The sequence below is a fragment of the Stegastes partitus genome, unplaced genomic scaffold (assembly GCF_000690725.1).
Source record: "Stegastes partitus isolate 25-593 unplaced genomic scaffold, Stegastes_partitus-1.0.2 Scaffold2, whole genome shotgun sequence".
NCBI lineage: Eukaryota > Metazoa > Chordata > Actinopteri > Pomacentridae > Stegastes > Stegastes partitus.
The window spans coordinates 1,875,963-1,891,595 of NW_007577733.1; the positions used below are offsets into that span (position 1 = coordinate 1,875,963).

The 15,633-nt window shown below is 38.7% G+C and overlaps 1 protein-coding gene across 1 annotated transcript in view; it reads right to left on the reverse strand.

The window, feature by feature from the left end:
- Positions 1-15,633, reverse strand: part of diaph2 (diaphanous-related formin 2) — a 382,471-nt gene that overhangs the window by 145,185 nt on the left and 221,653 nt on the right. Inside the window, exons 21-23 of the mRNA XM_008276280.1 lie at positions 9,930-10,031; positions 6,838-7,077; positions 1,854-1,983 (exon numbers count right to left, since the gene is read on the reverse strand). Coding sequence (XP_008274502.1) covers positions 1,854-1,983; positions 6,838-7,077; positions 9,930-10,031 — 472 coding nt within the window. The remainder of the gene's footprint in view (positions 1-1,853; positions 1,984-6,837; positions 7,078-9,929; positions 10,032-15,633) is intronic.

Consider the following 15,633-nt stretch of genomic DNA (forward strand, 5'->3'; position numbering starts at 1 on the left):
TGCATAAGTAGCTCTTGACTTCTTGTTAAGAGTGCACAATGCATTCAGTTTAAGGTGAAACAGCAGCTTTAAACGTTTGTTTCTGCCAGTTTACCTGAAAGGAGACCCAAAGCTTGTAAAGGATTCCGAGATAGTAGTAAACACTTGAGCAATGCTCTACCATTCTAGAGGTAGTAAAGGTTTCCCAAAGAGACAGAAGCACATGCTCTCAGATCGCTGAGTTTACATCCATGTCTGTCCAGACTCATACACAGTGAAAGAAAAGAAAAAGCAGATTTTGATGGAACATGTTGTAGCCGTGACAGCAGGCAGTGATTTAGATATGAATGTTGCCACAAATAAAATACGGAGGCTTCGCCACACATCTTCAACAGAACTGATGTGTACAAACGCCAGTTTCAAGGTGGGAAACCCAAGATTAGTGTTACCAATTCAGTCACAATATGTTCCTGAGTTGTGATGTTAAAAAAATATCCAGAAACTTGTTCCTTTTGGGGGGGTTTTCCGCCCAAGAACATTTTAATGTCACAGTGTCACATTTTGACCTTTTTTATGATATCAAATTTCATCACTTTATCATTTTCTCCTATTAGATATTTGTGTAAAGTTTGTCATATCAATTGTAGGAATTCTTTAGTTATGGCAAAAAAAATGGGTTTGCAAGGTCACAGCGACATTAAGCTGTAAGCCTCACATTTATCAGGTCTTAATGTTCATAATATACTGCGTTCATAACAATAATGGGACGAATGTAAGGACTTACAGACAAACAAACTACCCAAAATAAAATAGATCTGTCTTACTACCAAAGCTTAAACATGCTAGGGACACTAAAGTATATGAAACTAGAGCAGCACTCGGAGAGCACAGTCATCCACCAAAGCCCATTCCATCGCTCACAGCCTCAAAGTAAGTAATTCTGATTTTTGCCAAATTTGAATTGGCTATTTCTTTAGCCATGCTCTGACTCTCCACCAAGTTTCATCAAACCAGGCCTGGTAGTTTTTACATAATCTCACTGACAGACAAAGAAACAGCACTGAAAATATGAGAATGGCAAAAAAAAGGAATACATTCTGAGTCATCTATATCAACTCCAAACACCTGTAGTCATGTCAGCACCTTTGATGTCTCAACATGTACAAAGAAAATCACCCACTTAATCCAATTTAAGTGTATGTGACGATCAATAGAACAGCACTGTGTAAGTGTGGTGTGCCCAGAGTAAACTGCTTTTTGCATCCCTACTCCTTAAATACTTCCTGAGGGTTTTTGAAAGCGGCATTTATTTACCGGTCTCAGTCAATTAACGGGCTTCTGCTTGAATAATTCATTTCCATGAAATGACAAAGTTGATATAATTCAAAATGTGTGCATATAGACATCTTAATATATACAAAGCGTGAAGACTATTCAGTCCACTTACACAATGGCTGGCAGCCTCACTCAAGTGCATAATTAGTTGAATTAGATTAAATAACCAATTACGAGACTAACAAAGTAAATAAGCCTGCAGGGATTCCACCAAATGCTTGAGAATAGAATTAAAGTGGAATTAGTTTATTGACAGGCTGAATGACAGTATGGTTGGACAAACAACTCTATTCCTGTCACAAAGAAAGAGCGCTTGCTGTCATCGAGGGAAGAAATGGATGAGTAAGGGGTTAAATGTGGTGAAATATCCTATAGTAAATAAATGAATATGATACAGAGTTAGACAGTTCACTCCATTCAGGTTTATCTTCTGGTAGCAGCACAGTGACGACGTTAGCCTTCCCCAGATTAGTAGTACCACTCTGGGTGTTACTGTATGTGACTGGACAGTCTCGATACACACAGGCAGAGAGACGTACCTTTGCTGGCGTTCTCCACGTGCTCCAGTTCATCTGGAAACCTCAAAATCTCTGGATAAGTCTCTTCACACTTCTCAGCCAGGAAATGAAGAAGTGTCGTATTATGACCGATGGATTTAGTGTCTCGGAGCTAAAAAGAAAAAAAAAAGAGAAAAACAAAACACCTTGATTAACTAACAGTTTTACACCATCTCCCCCAAAGGGTTAATCACCATTTTGCTTGTGACATTTTTGCTATATTGTCTCAAAATGTTGATGATTTAACCTCAGTGCAGACTCCTGCAGTATAAAGATAATGGCTGATACGCTACTTCCAAAAGCAACAACAGCTGTATGTAAGTGCACATCCTTTTATGTTTTCAGAGCAGTAATATTCCTTTTAGATGCTGTGCTACTGCTACCTTTCAACCTGAACCCAGTGTATAGCGCATCTGATTAAGTAGTCGTCAGCCCTGGAAAAAAAGAGAAAAAAAAAAGGGCTACTCTGAGGACTGATGTTGTACATTCAACGGGGAAAATCAATTCTTAACAAGGTGAACTCAGCATCCAAATGTTTTTAGAAAACTCTGCGAGAGGATGATATTAAAAAAAGAGAGACCTTACAAATGGCCACAGCCAATTACTGATGACTATACAAAAACAGATGAACACACACCAATATGCATACATGGTAGAGGTATACACATAATGACACCACAGCCCTGAGAATAAAGCAGTGAGGCAGGAAAGTTTGAATGAAAGCACTGCACTGTCTTTGCCAAGTACGTGTGTGTGCGCGCGTGTGTGTGTATGTGTCTGTGTTCATACAGCGAAGCTGGGATTCTTCACATCAGTGCATAGAAAACTTGTTCCATATTCATTCCCCACCGTGATTGCCATGCTGTTCGAATGGCATGCTGGGAAAGCTAATTAGCACAACCCACCTCTGTGTACTCATACTGATAATATCTGTGCTGTAAACAGTCTGCAGTTGGACATACTCACACATGTAGGCATGCAAGCACTTGCTCACGCACACACATTTAGGCAAAGGCGAACTGACACAATTATAAGCAGTCAGAGGCGCGCCGTCACACACCCACCCCAAAACGCACACATGCTTTTATTAGATGAGGATCAATCATTTTCTCACGTTGTGTAACTACAATTTAATTTCATGGATTTTAAATTTTAATTGTTTATTGCTACACCCCAAACTGTCATTACTGCACGAAAAAAGTGCATCTCTGGCATACTGATTCCATCTGCTGACTAATATTGGTAATATGTAATAAAGAGAGGGGGAGAGAGAAAAAAACAAACTGAAAAAAATAGGTTTATTTGTGAATGTTAAAAAAAATAAGTAAACAGGACATTTCCTGAAACAATCATTTTAAATGATGTGGTACAGTGGTAGAGTTAACACTGCATCTCTAGATTGGAGTACATTCTCCCTGACAAAATGTGCTAATAATTTAGAGTGGAATCTTTAACCTGAACTAATCTTGTGGCCATGCAGGGGAAGAGGATGGGCATTCTGGGGTTTCATTAGGTGCAGTGGGTGTAAATGGAGAGGCCATGTGGCTTCACATAATAGGGCAGCCATTACAATTATCTGATGAAACTGGAAGCATATTAGCATTGTGAGGTGAATAATCCTGACATAATAAAACTGGACAAAGTCCACAGAGCATGTGGGGCCGCTCATTCATAAATGGACCTCTCCACCTTCTCCCTCTAAACCTGCGCATTTAATTGAATGTGTACAATTTAAATGACATAATGTCTGCGACTGTACGAAAAACAAATTTGGGTCAATAGTCAATACATTTGAGGAGATGAACAGATAAATTACAAGGACATTAGTGCACATAGCAGCAGCTAACTGCCAGTATTTCAAACGGGCCTCATTGGTAGGAGTAACACATCCTGTCGAGGGCCTCTGTAAGGACACACTGAATCCACATAAAACCCAAGGTGCTGATGTTAAGTTTCACACTATTTTACATCAAGAATTTCAGTCATGCAGCTTTGAGGTATCGTGAGAACTGTGCCAAGGGCTGTGGAGTGTGAGGGCACAGGTTGCAATGAGCTCGTCTATGTCAAAGTCCAAAACCATTTTAATCTTAGTCCATCACTTGTCCTAGCCATTTTAAAGTTTGTGCTAAAAGTGAAAGGACCTTCACCGTCAGTGCTCTTGAGCTTAGGAATGTTCTCCTTGAACAGCTTACGCTACCTTAAGTTTTACCTCAGATCTTGTTTTGTTTTGTTTTTTTTAAACTACCCGTATAAAATGCCTCATATCTGGGTTTTTTTTGTTTTTTTTACAGAAGCTACTTACAATGTGTCTTATCCCATTATGTTTTAATGAGGCGACTGAATGGAGTGTGCATAAATGTTACTACTTCAAACAAATCTGTTCATTTGAAGTAGATGGAAAAACAATGTTTCATTACTGTGTTGCTGAAAGCAAATTCTAAACAGTGGTATCATTCAATCTCTCGTAACATAAATTGCCTTGAGGTAGCATTATTTGAAATCCCTCACTAGTTAGCACAATGCATTATTATACATCTGAATGTAGAGTGGCAAGATATATTACGAGTAAACAAGTTTCCATTTAAACATCTACATCAGAGCTAAATAAATAAATAAAACAATAATTTAGTAAGAACAGAAGAAGTGGCGATGGGAATACAGCAGCATCACATTAACAGGAGAAATGTCGGCCCTTGATTGTTCAATTTAACTTTTGCAGATGGCGCAGCGGCAAAAGACAAACAGATTGCATAGGTGGTGAAAAAAAAAACTTCATATCATACAAAATCATAATAAAGGCAGAACAAAAGTAAATGGAGTGTTTACATATAAAAGCATACAAGGCCACTGCTGACAATAAGCTCTGTGAAGACAGACACTTACGTATCGATGCTAGCACATACGATGTGGGCATGAAGTGCATAATGCCACTGGTAATTGTAACAATAATTTCAGATGTGGAAATCGTTACATTTTGTACACAAGGTCACACTAGCGTTGGGTAGATGAGTCCTCGTTACCCAGTCAAGCACCTCATAGACAGACAGCCTGTTCTGTTCAACTTAAATGGAACATGAATCATTTCCATGTGGTGCTTAATTATTAAGGAAGGCTGGTAAGCTGGTTTCTTTCCTTGGCAAGGACAAGATATGCAATCTTTATTTTGGGTCATCTGTGGATTTTGGGATTTACCAAAATAGTTTAACTATCGTAACAGTCTCTTATTCTGTGCTCTTTATTATCACACATATTTCTTAGGACGTTTTTGCAGTAAAGGTATTTGAAAAACAGGTAAAAACTTTCCAATAATGTCATTTGCGCAGATATTTTTGAAACTAAACTATAATATAGTGACATGGAATCCACATTTCACTAATGTCCTTGTGAGAGTGCCAGCTCAGTCTGCTGGATATATGTGACCAGGCTCCCAGGAGATTTGTGTGTCCTTGACAGGACAAGAGGTTGTAGTGGAGGGCTCAAGGTGGAAGGCGAAGGTGGGTCAGCCTGGGCTCTTCTCCTTGCTGCTCATTCCCATCATCAACCTCCTCCCTGATGAGCCCATTAGGTACCCCAGACCTGCCACCCAGGGGGCCATTTACTTGATTGACTAAAGTGAGAAAGCAGACTTTTTTCCTTGTCCATCAATAATGGTCCAATCAGCCCCCTGAGGCGTTACCAGGCTCTATACTGACACTCCACACTGATTCAGTCAGCTTGCTGGAATACCAAAGGTACACTACATTTACCAGAGTAAAGCCTTTCCCACATAAATATGCCTGGAAGGTGGTGGCTTCTGGAATTCACACGTAGTTCTCTCATATGGAAAAATCCTACGCTGAATGCTTTCACGTGCCACGACAGATTCATTTGAAACAATCATTCCGGATAGATCAGCTTTGGTTTCCCTCCATTTATGCAACAGCTGTAGCGCTTCTACAGAACAGCTGATAGTTTGAGAAATAAAAGACACACCAACATTGAGAACCAGATGCAGCACAGGGAGGAGGGTTTGCCCCTGATTCAGCATCCTCCAATAACATACTAAATACTAGATTGTTGTATATGCTGCACAGCGTCACAGTGCAAAAATGGAAATGACAACAAAGGGTTTGTGCATGTCTGCACATTTCAGAGGACTTTTCCTGAAGAGGTGCTTTTAGCCCATTTACTGTTTCTATATAGTGCTATAAATTCTTAAACATTTTAGTGTATTTTCTACAACTTGAACCCAATGCATTTATAGAATTCTGTTTGACATAGTTCAGAAAATTTCAGAAAGTCTAATTTCTTAGAAAATTATAACACTGGTTAGTTTGGTTAGTACTCCAGTTCCTATGTCTGTATAAGACATCAGTTGTAGCCTTGTAAAGGTTCGGTTCAAATAAAGCTTTTTTTGACGTAGAAAATTCTGTTAAAAAAAAAATGCAACATCCATAGACAAAAATAAAATTTGAAAAAAAAAACATGTCATGTTATACTGATTTATGTAGATAAATAACAAACAATAACAATGTTCCTACTATAATTTCTTTCTTTTCGAGTCACCTTCCTCTTGCGGTATCATTTCAAAATCAAAGCAAAAAACCTTGTTTTCATTGTAACCTGACTAACCCTCGCTTTGTGCGGGAGCTGACAGCTTTGTTGTGCTTTGTATAGTTGTGTGTGCATGGCTGCCAGTCTTCTTTTTCACACCTTTGCATGCTGTGATTTTATCTGGCAGTGAACACAGATTCTGTCTTCACGGTAGTTCCACACTTCCTAATATTTGTTTTATTGAAACTATTTTATTTGATTGTCGCTTAATCTCAAATTAGATCAAAACAGAGTTGACTAAATCAAAATATATCCGAAACCAGTGTGTTGTACCTTTGAAATGTGAAGTAAAATTAACAATGATGAGTCGAGCCAATTGACATTTCGACATTTTGTGAACATGCTTTACGTCTGTGCTGTAGCTGTGCATCACCTTGCAAAGAAAGCTGACGTTGAAGCCGAACGTCTGGGCGTTCCTTGAGCCGGCATTCATGTAATTGCCAACCAGCAATATCAACTCCAGGAGTTTGCTGAAGCTGTCACTCTTCTTCACTTCTTCACAGGCGAACGTCACATTCATGATGTCTGGTCGGATGTTGTTCACCTGCTCCTCAAACGTCAGCTTAAACAGAATGCCATTGAGTCGTGGTCGTAGGAGTTTAACTGAACTCATCTGAAGGCAGAAATCATAATAAAAAAAAAAAGAAACAATGGTAAGTACTTTACATTGTATAAAAACAAACAAGGTCTAGTGAAAATCAGTTGCCTGTTATTATTTAGCCAAATAAAAGTCTGACATTATTTTTTCATCTGCGTACATTTTTATTTGTTTTATTTAATAACTGTGTGCAGCTCAACTAAACCTTCTTCATGTATTTATTTTGTAAGTTTATCATAAAGTTAGAATTTATTTATAAGTTAATCATCTATCCATGCTCAATGTACTTATTTTCAGAGAAGCCAAAGATGTGCTCTGCTTTCACTGATGGGACACATGTTTGTTACAGAAGAACCCAACAGGAAAAGACTCCACACTTTCTCCAGTCTTTTGCAAATAAGCCTCAGCATTTCTTACATGGCATGGAAAACTTACTTCGCATAACCGACCAATGCAAAAACAGTTTCGTGTTCGCTGTCATACTGTAAATAAGCTGTCACTCTTGAGAGCGATGCTTGATATATTATGTCTTTCTCACTGTTGCAGTAGATTGAAATTTAATAAAAAATATTTTTATTATTTGTTTTTTCATAACGCAACTATGAAAAAAATTATTCAAAAATGATTTAAAAAAAATATTCTGAACAATGCAAGAAAAAGCACAAAGTTTCTGTTTTTTTTTTTTTTTTAAATATAGCCAATGATATATTTTTCTCTTATTTCTTCCGATGTCAATATTTCACAATGTACACATCTTGAGAGGCCCACAATTTTGCAGTGCTACTCTGACACTCAGTAGTAAGAGCCCCCATACATAAACTATATGAGCTCATTATTTGTGTGATCCACCCTGAAAAACACATGATTAAGAGCAATCTGTGGCCCACTTGACAGGCAAACTGCACTTACAAGACGCAGTTTTTATCAGACAAATAATGAACATCTATCTATGAACAGAAATGATATGTCTTATTTGCATTAAGGCACAAAAGGCTTTGAAAATGTAGCTATTAGGGTTCTCAACTAAGAATGTTGCTGCTCATGATTTCAGGGACATTTGACAATTACTTCCTGACGTGATACAATAACTGCTAATAGGGTGAGCAAGCAAAGACAAACAAAGAAAGTCGAAGACCTTATACCGACTTGCCATTGCCGTCATGTTGAATCTCTAGCGTAATCACTGCTGCCACTAATAAACTGAAAATCAACCACCCTCTTTAGCAAATGGGATTTACCCATTTCCCATGTCCCTCCTGACTTTAATATGAATAAAGGAATCTCCCATTAAACAGATTTGTGATAAATAATAAAACAGCCCCAATCAATACTTGTGGGCTTTGGAGTGGAATGACTGAAGCAAAAAAAAACATTTAACAAAAAAAAAAGGAATCAAGAAAAAATAGCTACGGAGATGGACAATAATTAACACAAACATGACATGTGGCAACACTCACACAGCCACAGTCCCACCTTGTGCACACGCAACACACAAACTCAACGAAGTGCACACACTCCTCCCCTTTCTTTCTCACTTGAATTGATTTGTATACAATGAGTAGGAATCACAGTGAAAGCGAGCACACTGGTGACAGCTCTGGCAGAGAAAAGCTTGAACATGGCTTATTTCCCAGGGGAACTAAATATCTCTGCAATGAGGAGCTACTTCATCAGCAGGGAGGTATATGATCACAACATTGGCGAGATCACGAGGGGAAGCTTCCTCCCCCTGCTTCATTACATCTTCTAAAAGACGCAGGTAAAACGTCTTCAACAAGTGATGAGAATAACTAGCGTTTACCGAGCACATTGGCGACCCTTGGGTCTACCCGAACATGTCTTTTGTAAAACTGCATAATGTACCTCTATGATCTTGTTGTAAAGTTAACTTTAAAGATAACACTTTCTTTAACTGTTGCCTTAAGTGCTGGGTATTCACTTGGTAAATGGATGGCAAGAGCAGTTAATTAAAAAGTAATTACAGCTGTAACTAAGTGGAAAGGTCAGAGCAGCTTGATGATGTACTCCCCTTCTTCTACAACAGATTTACAGTACAACTATTCAACCCTGCCTTTTCGGTCATCAGCAAGGTCTAATCCTCACAAGAACATAGGCTAATGTGAAAAGGCAGCAGGCAAAGTTGCCGGTGCATGCGAAACTCCAAGGTTGCCCGGAAAAATAAAAACAGGTTGATGATGCGGGCGAAACATCTTGGTGAAAGCTTCACAGAATGAGCCCGAACAATTTACATACTCAATCAAGAAAATCCGATGAGTGAAAAGAAATACTGTTGTCTGGAAGTTATAATCCAAATATATGATATGTTACCTACAGCACTATTTATCTTACTACTGCAAAAAACAGAACTTTTGCTGTTTGTGGTAAATTGATTAGAGGATTGGGATACATCACCACAGCAGCTGACTACAGCTGCATACTTTTCAGAGAACTTTATTACAGACAGGATTTATAGCCTTAGGGTATGATTTTATCATGAGACAACATTGACAGCTGATGTCAAAATATGGTTCTTGATCAAGTCAAAAATACTTTTTTTTCATACCATGGCCTCTGTCCTTTGAAAGTCGGGTTACCAAATTGACTTTGTTGTAATTAAATATGCCCTTTGTGCGGTTAGATGTTTAAATTAAACGCTACTGAAACCCTTGGGGAAGCATCAGTTTAAAGTACCCCCATGTCCAAGTTGTACTACTGCCCAAATCGAGCAGTTCCCCCCAAAAGTCAAGAGAAATTGAATTTCTTAATTGTGCATGCTTGTAAGTGTTTGAACTACAACAGGGAGTGTGATTGTGTATACTGTGTGTTGTCTTGTGGGACTCCTGTAGGCACCAGTAAACTATACTCACCACAATGCCAAACTGCTCCGACTCCACAAGCTCTTCATATTCACCCTTTAGTTCCGCCAGCGCGCTCAGCTCTTTCTGCTCCGGCAGGTTCTTTATCAGGTTCTACAAATGGAGGAGCACACACAAACACAGACACACACGCACACACACACACACACAGAGGGAGCTACTGTTAATGCAAATCTCAGTTTCTGTCCACGTCAGGATAAAAATCACCTCACAGACAAGGATGACAGCTTGTATTACATAGCAGGAGGAGAAAGGAGTTCACACAAGCAAAGAGTGTGTTCCTCTTCAACCTAACCAGGTAGTTCATGGTTAAATATATCTTCTTCTTTTTCTTTCTTTTTTTAACAGAATATGCTCTTTGTTCATACAGACGGTAAAAAGGTTAAAGTTATATGCGAACTTGTGCCTCTGTGTTCACATTTCTAGTGTCATGGAGGAGCATGTAATGTTTTCCACACATCTGGAAATGGACGCAGATGTCATGGAAAACCGTCAAAGCAAATCATTGTGATCATGTAAATTTATCTTTATTAGACCAGGTTTCACTCAGAAAGCACAGAGGTTTGATGATTGTCTCAGAAAAGTGAGTAGATAAGGTCACATAATCACTGCTCACTGTTGGTTCTTTGCTGTGAGAGTAGTGGCCCTTAGCCAATTACTGAACATGTCAGGAACCTTCAGATAACCGACCTTCTACTGTATAATCCACATCACCTTGCAACTGTCTATAAAATACATGCAACGGGTTTGCCACTAATTTGCTACTGCAAGATAAATTTCCTTTGAGGAAGCAGCGGGAAAAAAAGAAAAAAAAAGAAGTGATACTGCTGATGGTGAGGTTGAAGATTAAGATGGAGATGAGGAAGATAATGGGAGGGGCTGCGTTTTCTGTAAATGTTAATTGTTTGTGTGAAGGTCAGCCAAGTTAATAAAATTGACCACAGCGACTTTTCCCCCCTCTTTTTCTCAGAGGAGAAGAAGAGGAAGAGGTGCCCTTTTCCAGGTCTTCACAAAGCTTCCTTCCTCATTAGCCCCCCAAATTTATTCAGCGGGAGCAGACTGGCGCAGGATCACGTGGCCAGATGGGAGTCCAGACAGGGGAAACAGAGAGCAGACACTGCTGCTGGGCCACAGGCCTGGCTGACCATGCTATAGACCTCAGCACCCATCACAGACAACACAGCCAAAGAACACTGCCCACTAATGATGACATCTCTGTCCTTCCCTCAGGGAATTCAGCAATATAAAAAATAAGCCATAATGCAAGCCATGCAGTCCTGTTTGGTATGAAGCCATTAAATCAAAAGTTGCTTGCTTTTGCCAAAGCCCCAATTAGGGTCTGCGGCAAGCATTGGTGCCTTAATAATGATGGCTTTTGATCATATCAGCAAAAGCAGAAAGAATGGTTGATGACGTAAAAAAAAAAAACATTTGTGTAATTGGGATTGCAAGGATTACTTTGAAATTAAATGATGACTGAGTATCTTTTTAGCGTTGTAATTCCCGGCAACACATTCTACAGTAATAATTCACCAATGACCTTAAAGGAAGGAACTCTTCCTAACCCTGTTCCATACCTGATAATCATTTAATAACTTATTGGCAAAAGGGAATTAACATAAGTTTGATTATTTCTTTAGACATGTATGCTCAAGGTGCAGGTGGAAGTCTGTTAACAGTCTAAAATGCCAGTTTAACAGGCTTTCAGCAATCTGGATTCAGTCAAACACACTGATTGATCCCACTCAGACTGAAGTGTGTGTAAGTACAACTTCAAATGAACAAAAAAAATGATGTGCTGGGAGAGAAGCTGAGAGCACAATACAGTGTGAATAAAGTTCTTCTCCTGACATTAGCAGGTGGATTAGTAACAAAGTTCTCCGACAATGTATCACTGGCTCTGAATAAAACAACATGAGTGCAGAAGCAAATCATTCACCCGTTGCAATAGTTATTGCTAATGCTGTGGCAAATCCGATTATTGAGACTGCGCTTCTCTGGCAAACAATTAGAGGTATATTTTTTTAAATAGTCTTTTACAATGCTTTTCCATTGGAGCTGAGTCTGGTTTGGCACAGTATAGAAATGAAGGGGAAAAAGGGACCCATTACTAATATCACATCTTTCTTTCTTCAGTAAAGCTGCACTTGTTTTCGGTGCTTAAGCAGAAAATCAAAGGCAGCACACAACATATAACGTACATAACTACTACTGTTTGTTGGGTTTGAAGTTCACAAAGTGGAAAAACGTGTAATGACATTATAGGTGGAATACATTTTTTTTTTTTTAAAAAGGCGAAAGCAATCTAAAACATTTCAAAATGTGACAATTGAACGCAACTGAAACACGAGGAAAGAATACAAGGTAGTGGAAAATTGAATCCACCTTGCGCTTGTCATTTCATTTGTCTGTCATCTTGTTAATTATCAGAAACCCCACAGAGTACAATTGACACAAAGGCAGCACCATATGTGTGGCAATGTGGGAGACTGGGTGATGATGCTGGGCCAGACTCCTCACCACAGGCCACCAGACACACACAGCAGTCAAGGAGAGATTACTGGAAGTATGCTAGCAACACTACACATTCATTTACCGCCTTGGGCGAAGATGAAGGCGCTACATATCAGCACATGTGCCAAGATACAACAGAGGAAACAGCAAATATGGTTGTTCAGGTTAAAACCTCATAAATCCTGCCTAGCATCTCAATGTCAAACTGTAGGCTGAATGTGGGACAAAAAAAGAACATATCAAATAAGCGGATAGGGAATAACGGTTTACCAAAGGTTTTAAGGAAAATGGTGTGAAAGTATGTATTGAGATTTGATATGAGAGGAAAATGCTCATTTCATTTAAGTCCCGACATTGAAACAACAGTCCTATGTACAGATGATATGCAGATTGTAAAAATCTTTCAACCAATCAGTTTTTCAACCATCACTCAACGATGTGCCCCAATCCATCAACGAAGATGAAAGATAAATCAATTGACCTGGGACAGCAACAGTCCAGTAGCTTGTGTACAATTAATTCCCATTGGGACGAAAACATGTGAAAACGCATGCCTGCTTGTCAACATGTGTGAAATTTTAATTTGTAGTAAAACCATAACACTAATTTGCAGTGAATTGTTTATGGTTGTTTAGCAATTAGGATATTATTGCACATAATAATCAATTTATTATAGATTTACTGACAGCAGGTCACGTCAAGGACTCAGAAACAGACTCGCAATGCTGATTCTGGTGTTTTCCCCCTCACAGTCATTTAGAACTATATGATTTTGGTGCATACACAGTAAACAACAACCCCTAAAAAAGCTGCAGTAGATATTGATGGAATAATTCCACCCATGCTACCCAGACTGAGGAAGGTCTGTACTTGAGGAACGCAAGAGGCTGAGAGGGTAAAGGAGAGTGTAAAAGTAATGAGATACAGGTTACGGTTCACTAAACATTTGTAGAGGATGACAGTATCTGTAGGGCTTTCACTTCCGTACTTTGATCTCTGCTGCTGTCAGCCAGCTTCCAGGGAATCAAGTTCACAGTTTCACGGCATCCACAAACCCATGCCAAGCTAATAGAGTTTAAAGGGCGGGATTGGGCATGCATTAGCCCTAAACTTAACCAAACAGTTGATGACACTACATGTTGTAAAAAAAATAAAAAATAAAAAAATACAACAGTACGTGGGGATTTGTTGCAAATGTAGTGAAAAAGAAAAAAAAGAAAGCTATTGAAAAGCTTCAATGTTAAAGATATAATGAATATCAGTGACCGTGCACATTCTGAGTCACATGCAATGTATTCTGGGCAACAATAAAAACAAAGTAAATATCATATTGTGTAAAAAGGAAAATTAAGTCAACTTGGATTGTCATTTTAAACTTTGACTTGAACTTGTAACATCCACCACGTCTATTTTACCCGTACCTCATGAAACGAGCTAAGAGCAAAGAGAAGCATATTCCCAACAGTAATGTCAAAATGATAAAGAAGCCCAAGAAGCCTTAAGATACAGTCTGAGGCACGTCAATCGATAAAGCTTTTCTCAGAGCAATAAAGTCTTTATTAAGCTGGGTTAAATAAAGGAGAAAAGAGAGAGAGTCACCTGATGTCTCAAAGATGATCTGAGTAAACTGCGCTCCTTTCTAAAAGGCCTATGGGAGGTCTATAACAAAGACAGAAGAAGAGCCATGTCTGCCATGTGCTTGACAGATGTGATTTTCTCCTTTTAATTGATTTTTTCCTCAATTTTGGGAGACAGAGAAACATGTGGTATTCTGCCCAGGCTTTGTGATGAAGAGCAACATGGGAGTGCCATCTCCCTGCCGTGACACCTCAGCGGGCCCCCTACCCGGCTCATGGCAAATCAGTGAAGACTTCAGTTTGAATCAATAACAAAATAATCAACAGACAAGAAGCCTTCTCAACTTTCTGTACTTCTCAAACCAACCCCTTGACAGTCTGACTAATAAAACCAAAAAAAAATTACTATGTGCGATTTCAAACATTTTTTTTTTCTTCCAAACTAAGCTTAAGAGTCAAAAGAGAGAGAAAAAAGTAACTTTCCACATACTTTGTGGGTGTAGACAGCATCCATCTCAAACAAAAGGTTACTAACACAGAACTGGAATCTGAATATGTGGAACAAAGGGTATCAGGTTGAGTTTTTGTCTGCGAGAATGAGGGCAGTGTTGACAGATAATGCTCAGGAAAATGAACAACATAGTTCTTTTTTGTTCAGCTTTAAAAAAAACAAAAAACAAATAAACAAAAAAAACATTATTGATAAGGCACATCTATTCTCTTCCATTTGTTATCATATGCAGCACATTTCTAATTGTGTTACTGCCTTTAAAACATTCATTAGTATAGCCTGACAATTCCAACAGTTAAGATTAGAAGAACAACTTACTAGAAAAAAAAGAAGAAAAAAAACACAATAGGAAATGGCAAATCTTGTCTCAGAGGTAAATATGTTAAACAATGCACATCAGTCATACAGGCTGCATAGTTTACAGAATGTACATCCTGCCAAACCACACAAACACCTCGAATCTCACTGTGAGCAAAGCTACAGTGACAGATTGACAGGCAACAAACTGAGTGTGACAGATTCTAAAATCGCATTAAACTAAATGAGAAATGCAGTCTAAGAGAAAGACACAAACACACAGAGAGAGGAAAACAGGTTGCGAGAGAGAAGGGGAGGGGGAGGGATTAATTTGAAGGTTGGGGCTGGGAAACCTGACAGACTTTGTGTGACATTAAATGTGTCTTTTAGAATACATAAATATGGGGATTTATTTATTTATATTTAATATGTTTTTTAAAAATGTGCACACCTGAGCATTTACATGTACCACGGAGGGTGTGGAGGGGGATTAAGAGGGGAAACTAAGAAGGCAAATACAGGTTCATACACAGAAAGAAAAGATATAAACAGAGAGGCGGAATTCGGTAAAGAAAGAGACAGACAGAAAAGAGCAACGCTGACAGAAAAGAAGCAAACAAAAACAACAGCGATAGCATGAGATAAACAAAATGTTTCTCAGAGATCATCCACCCCCACCTGAGTATGTGTGAGCCCTCAGAACTTACACATGAATTTTTTATATTAACTGATATTGAACTTTGCTTTCAAATGCAAACACACATATGATCAGTCTTCATTATAATAAAACTGTTTT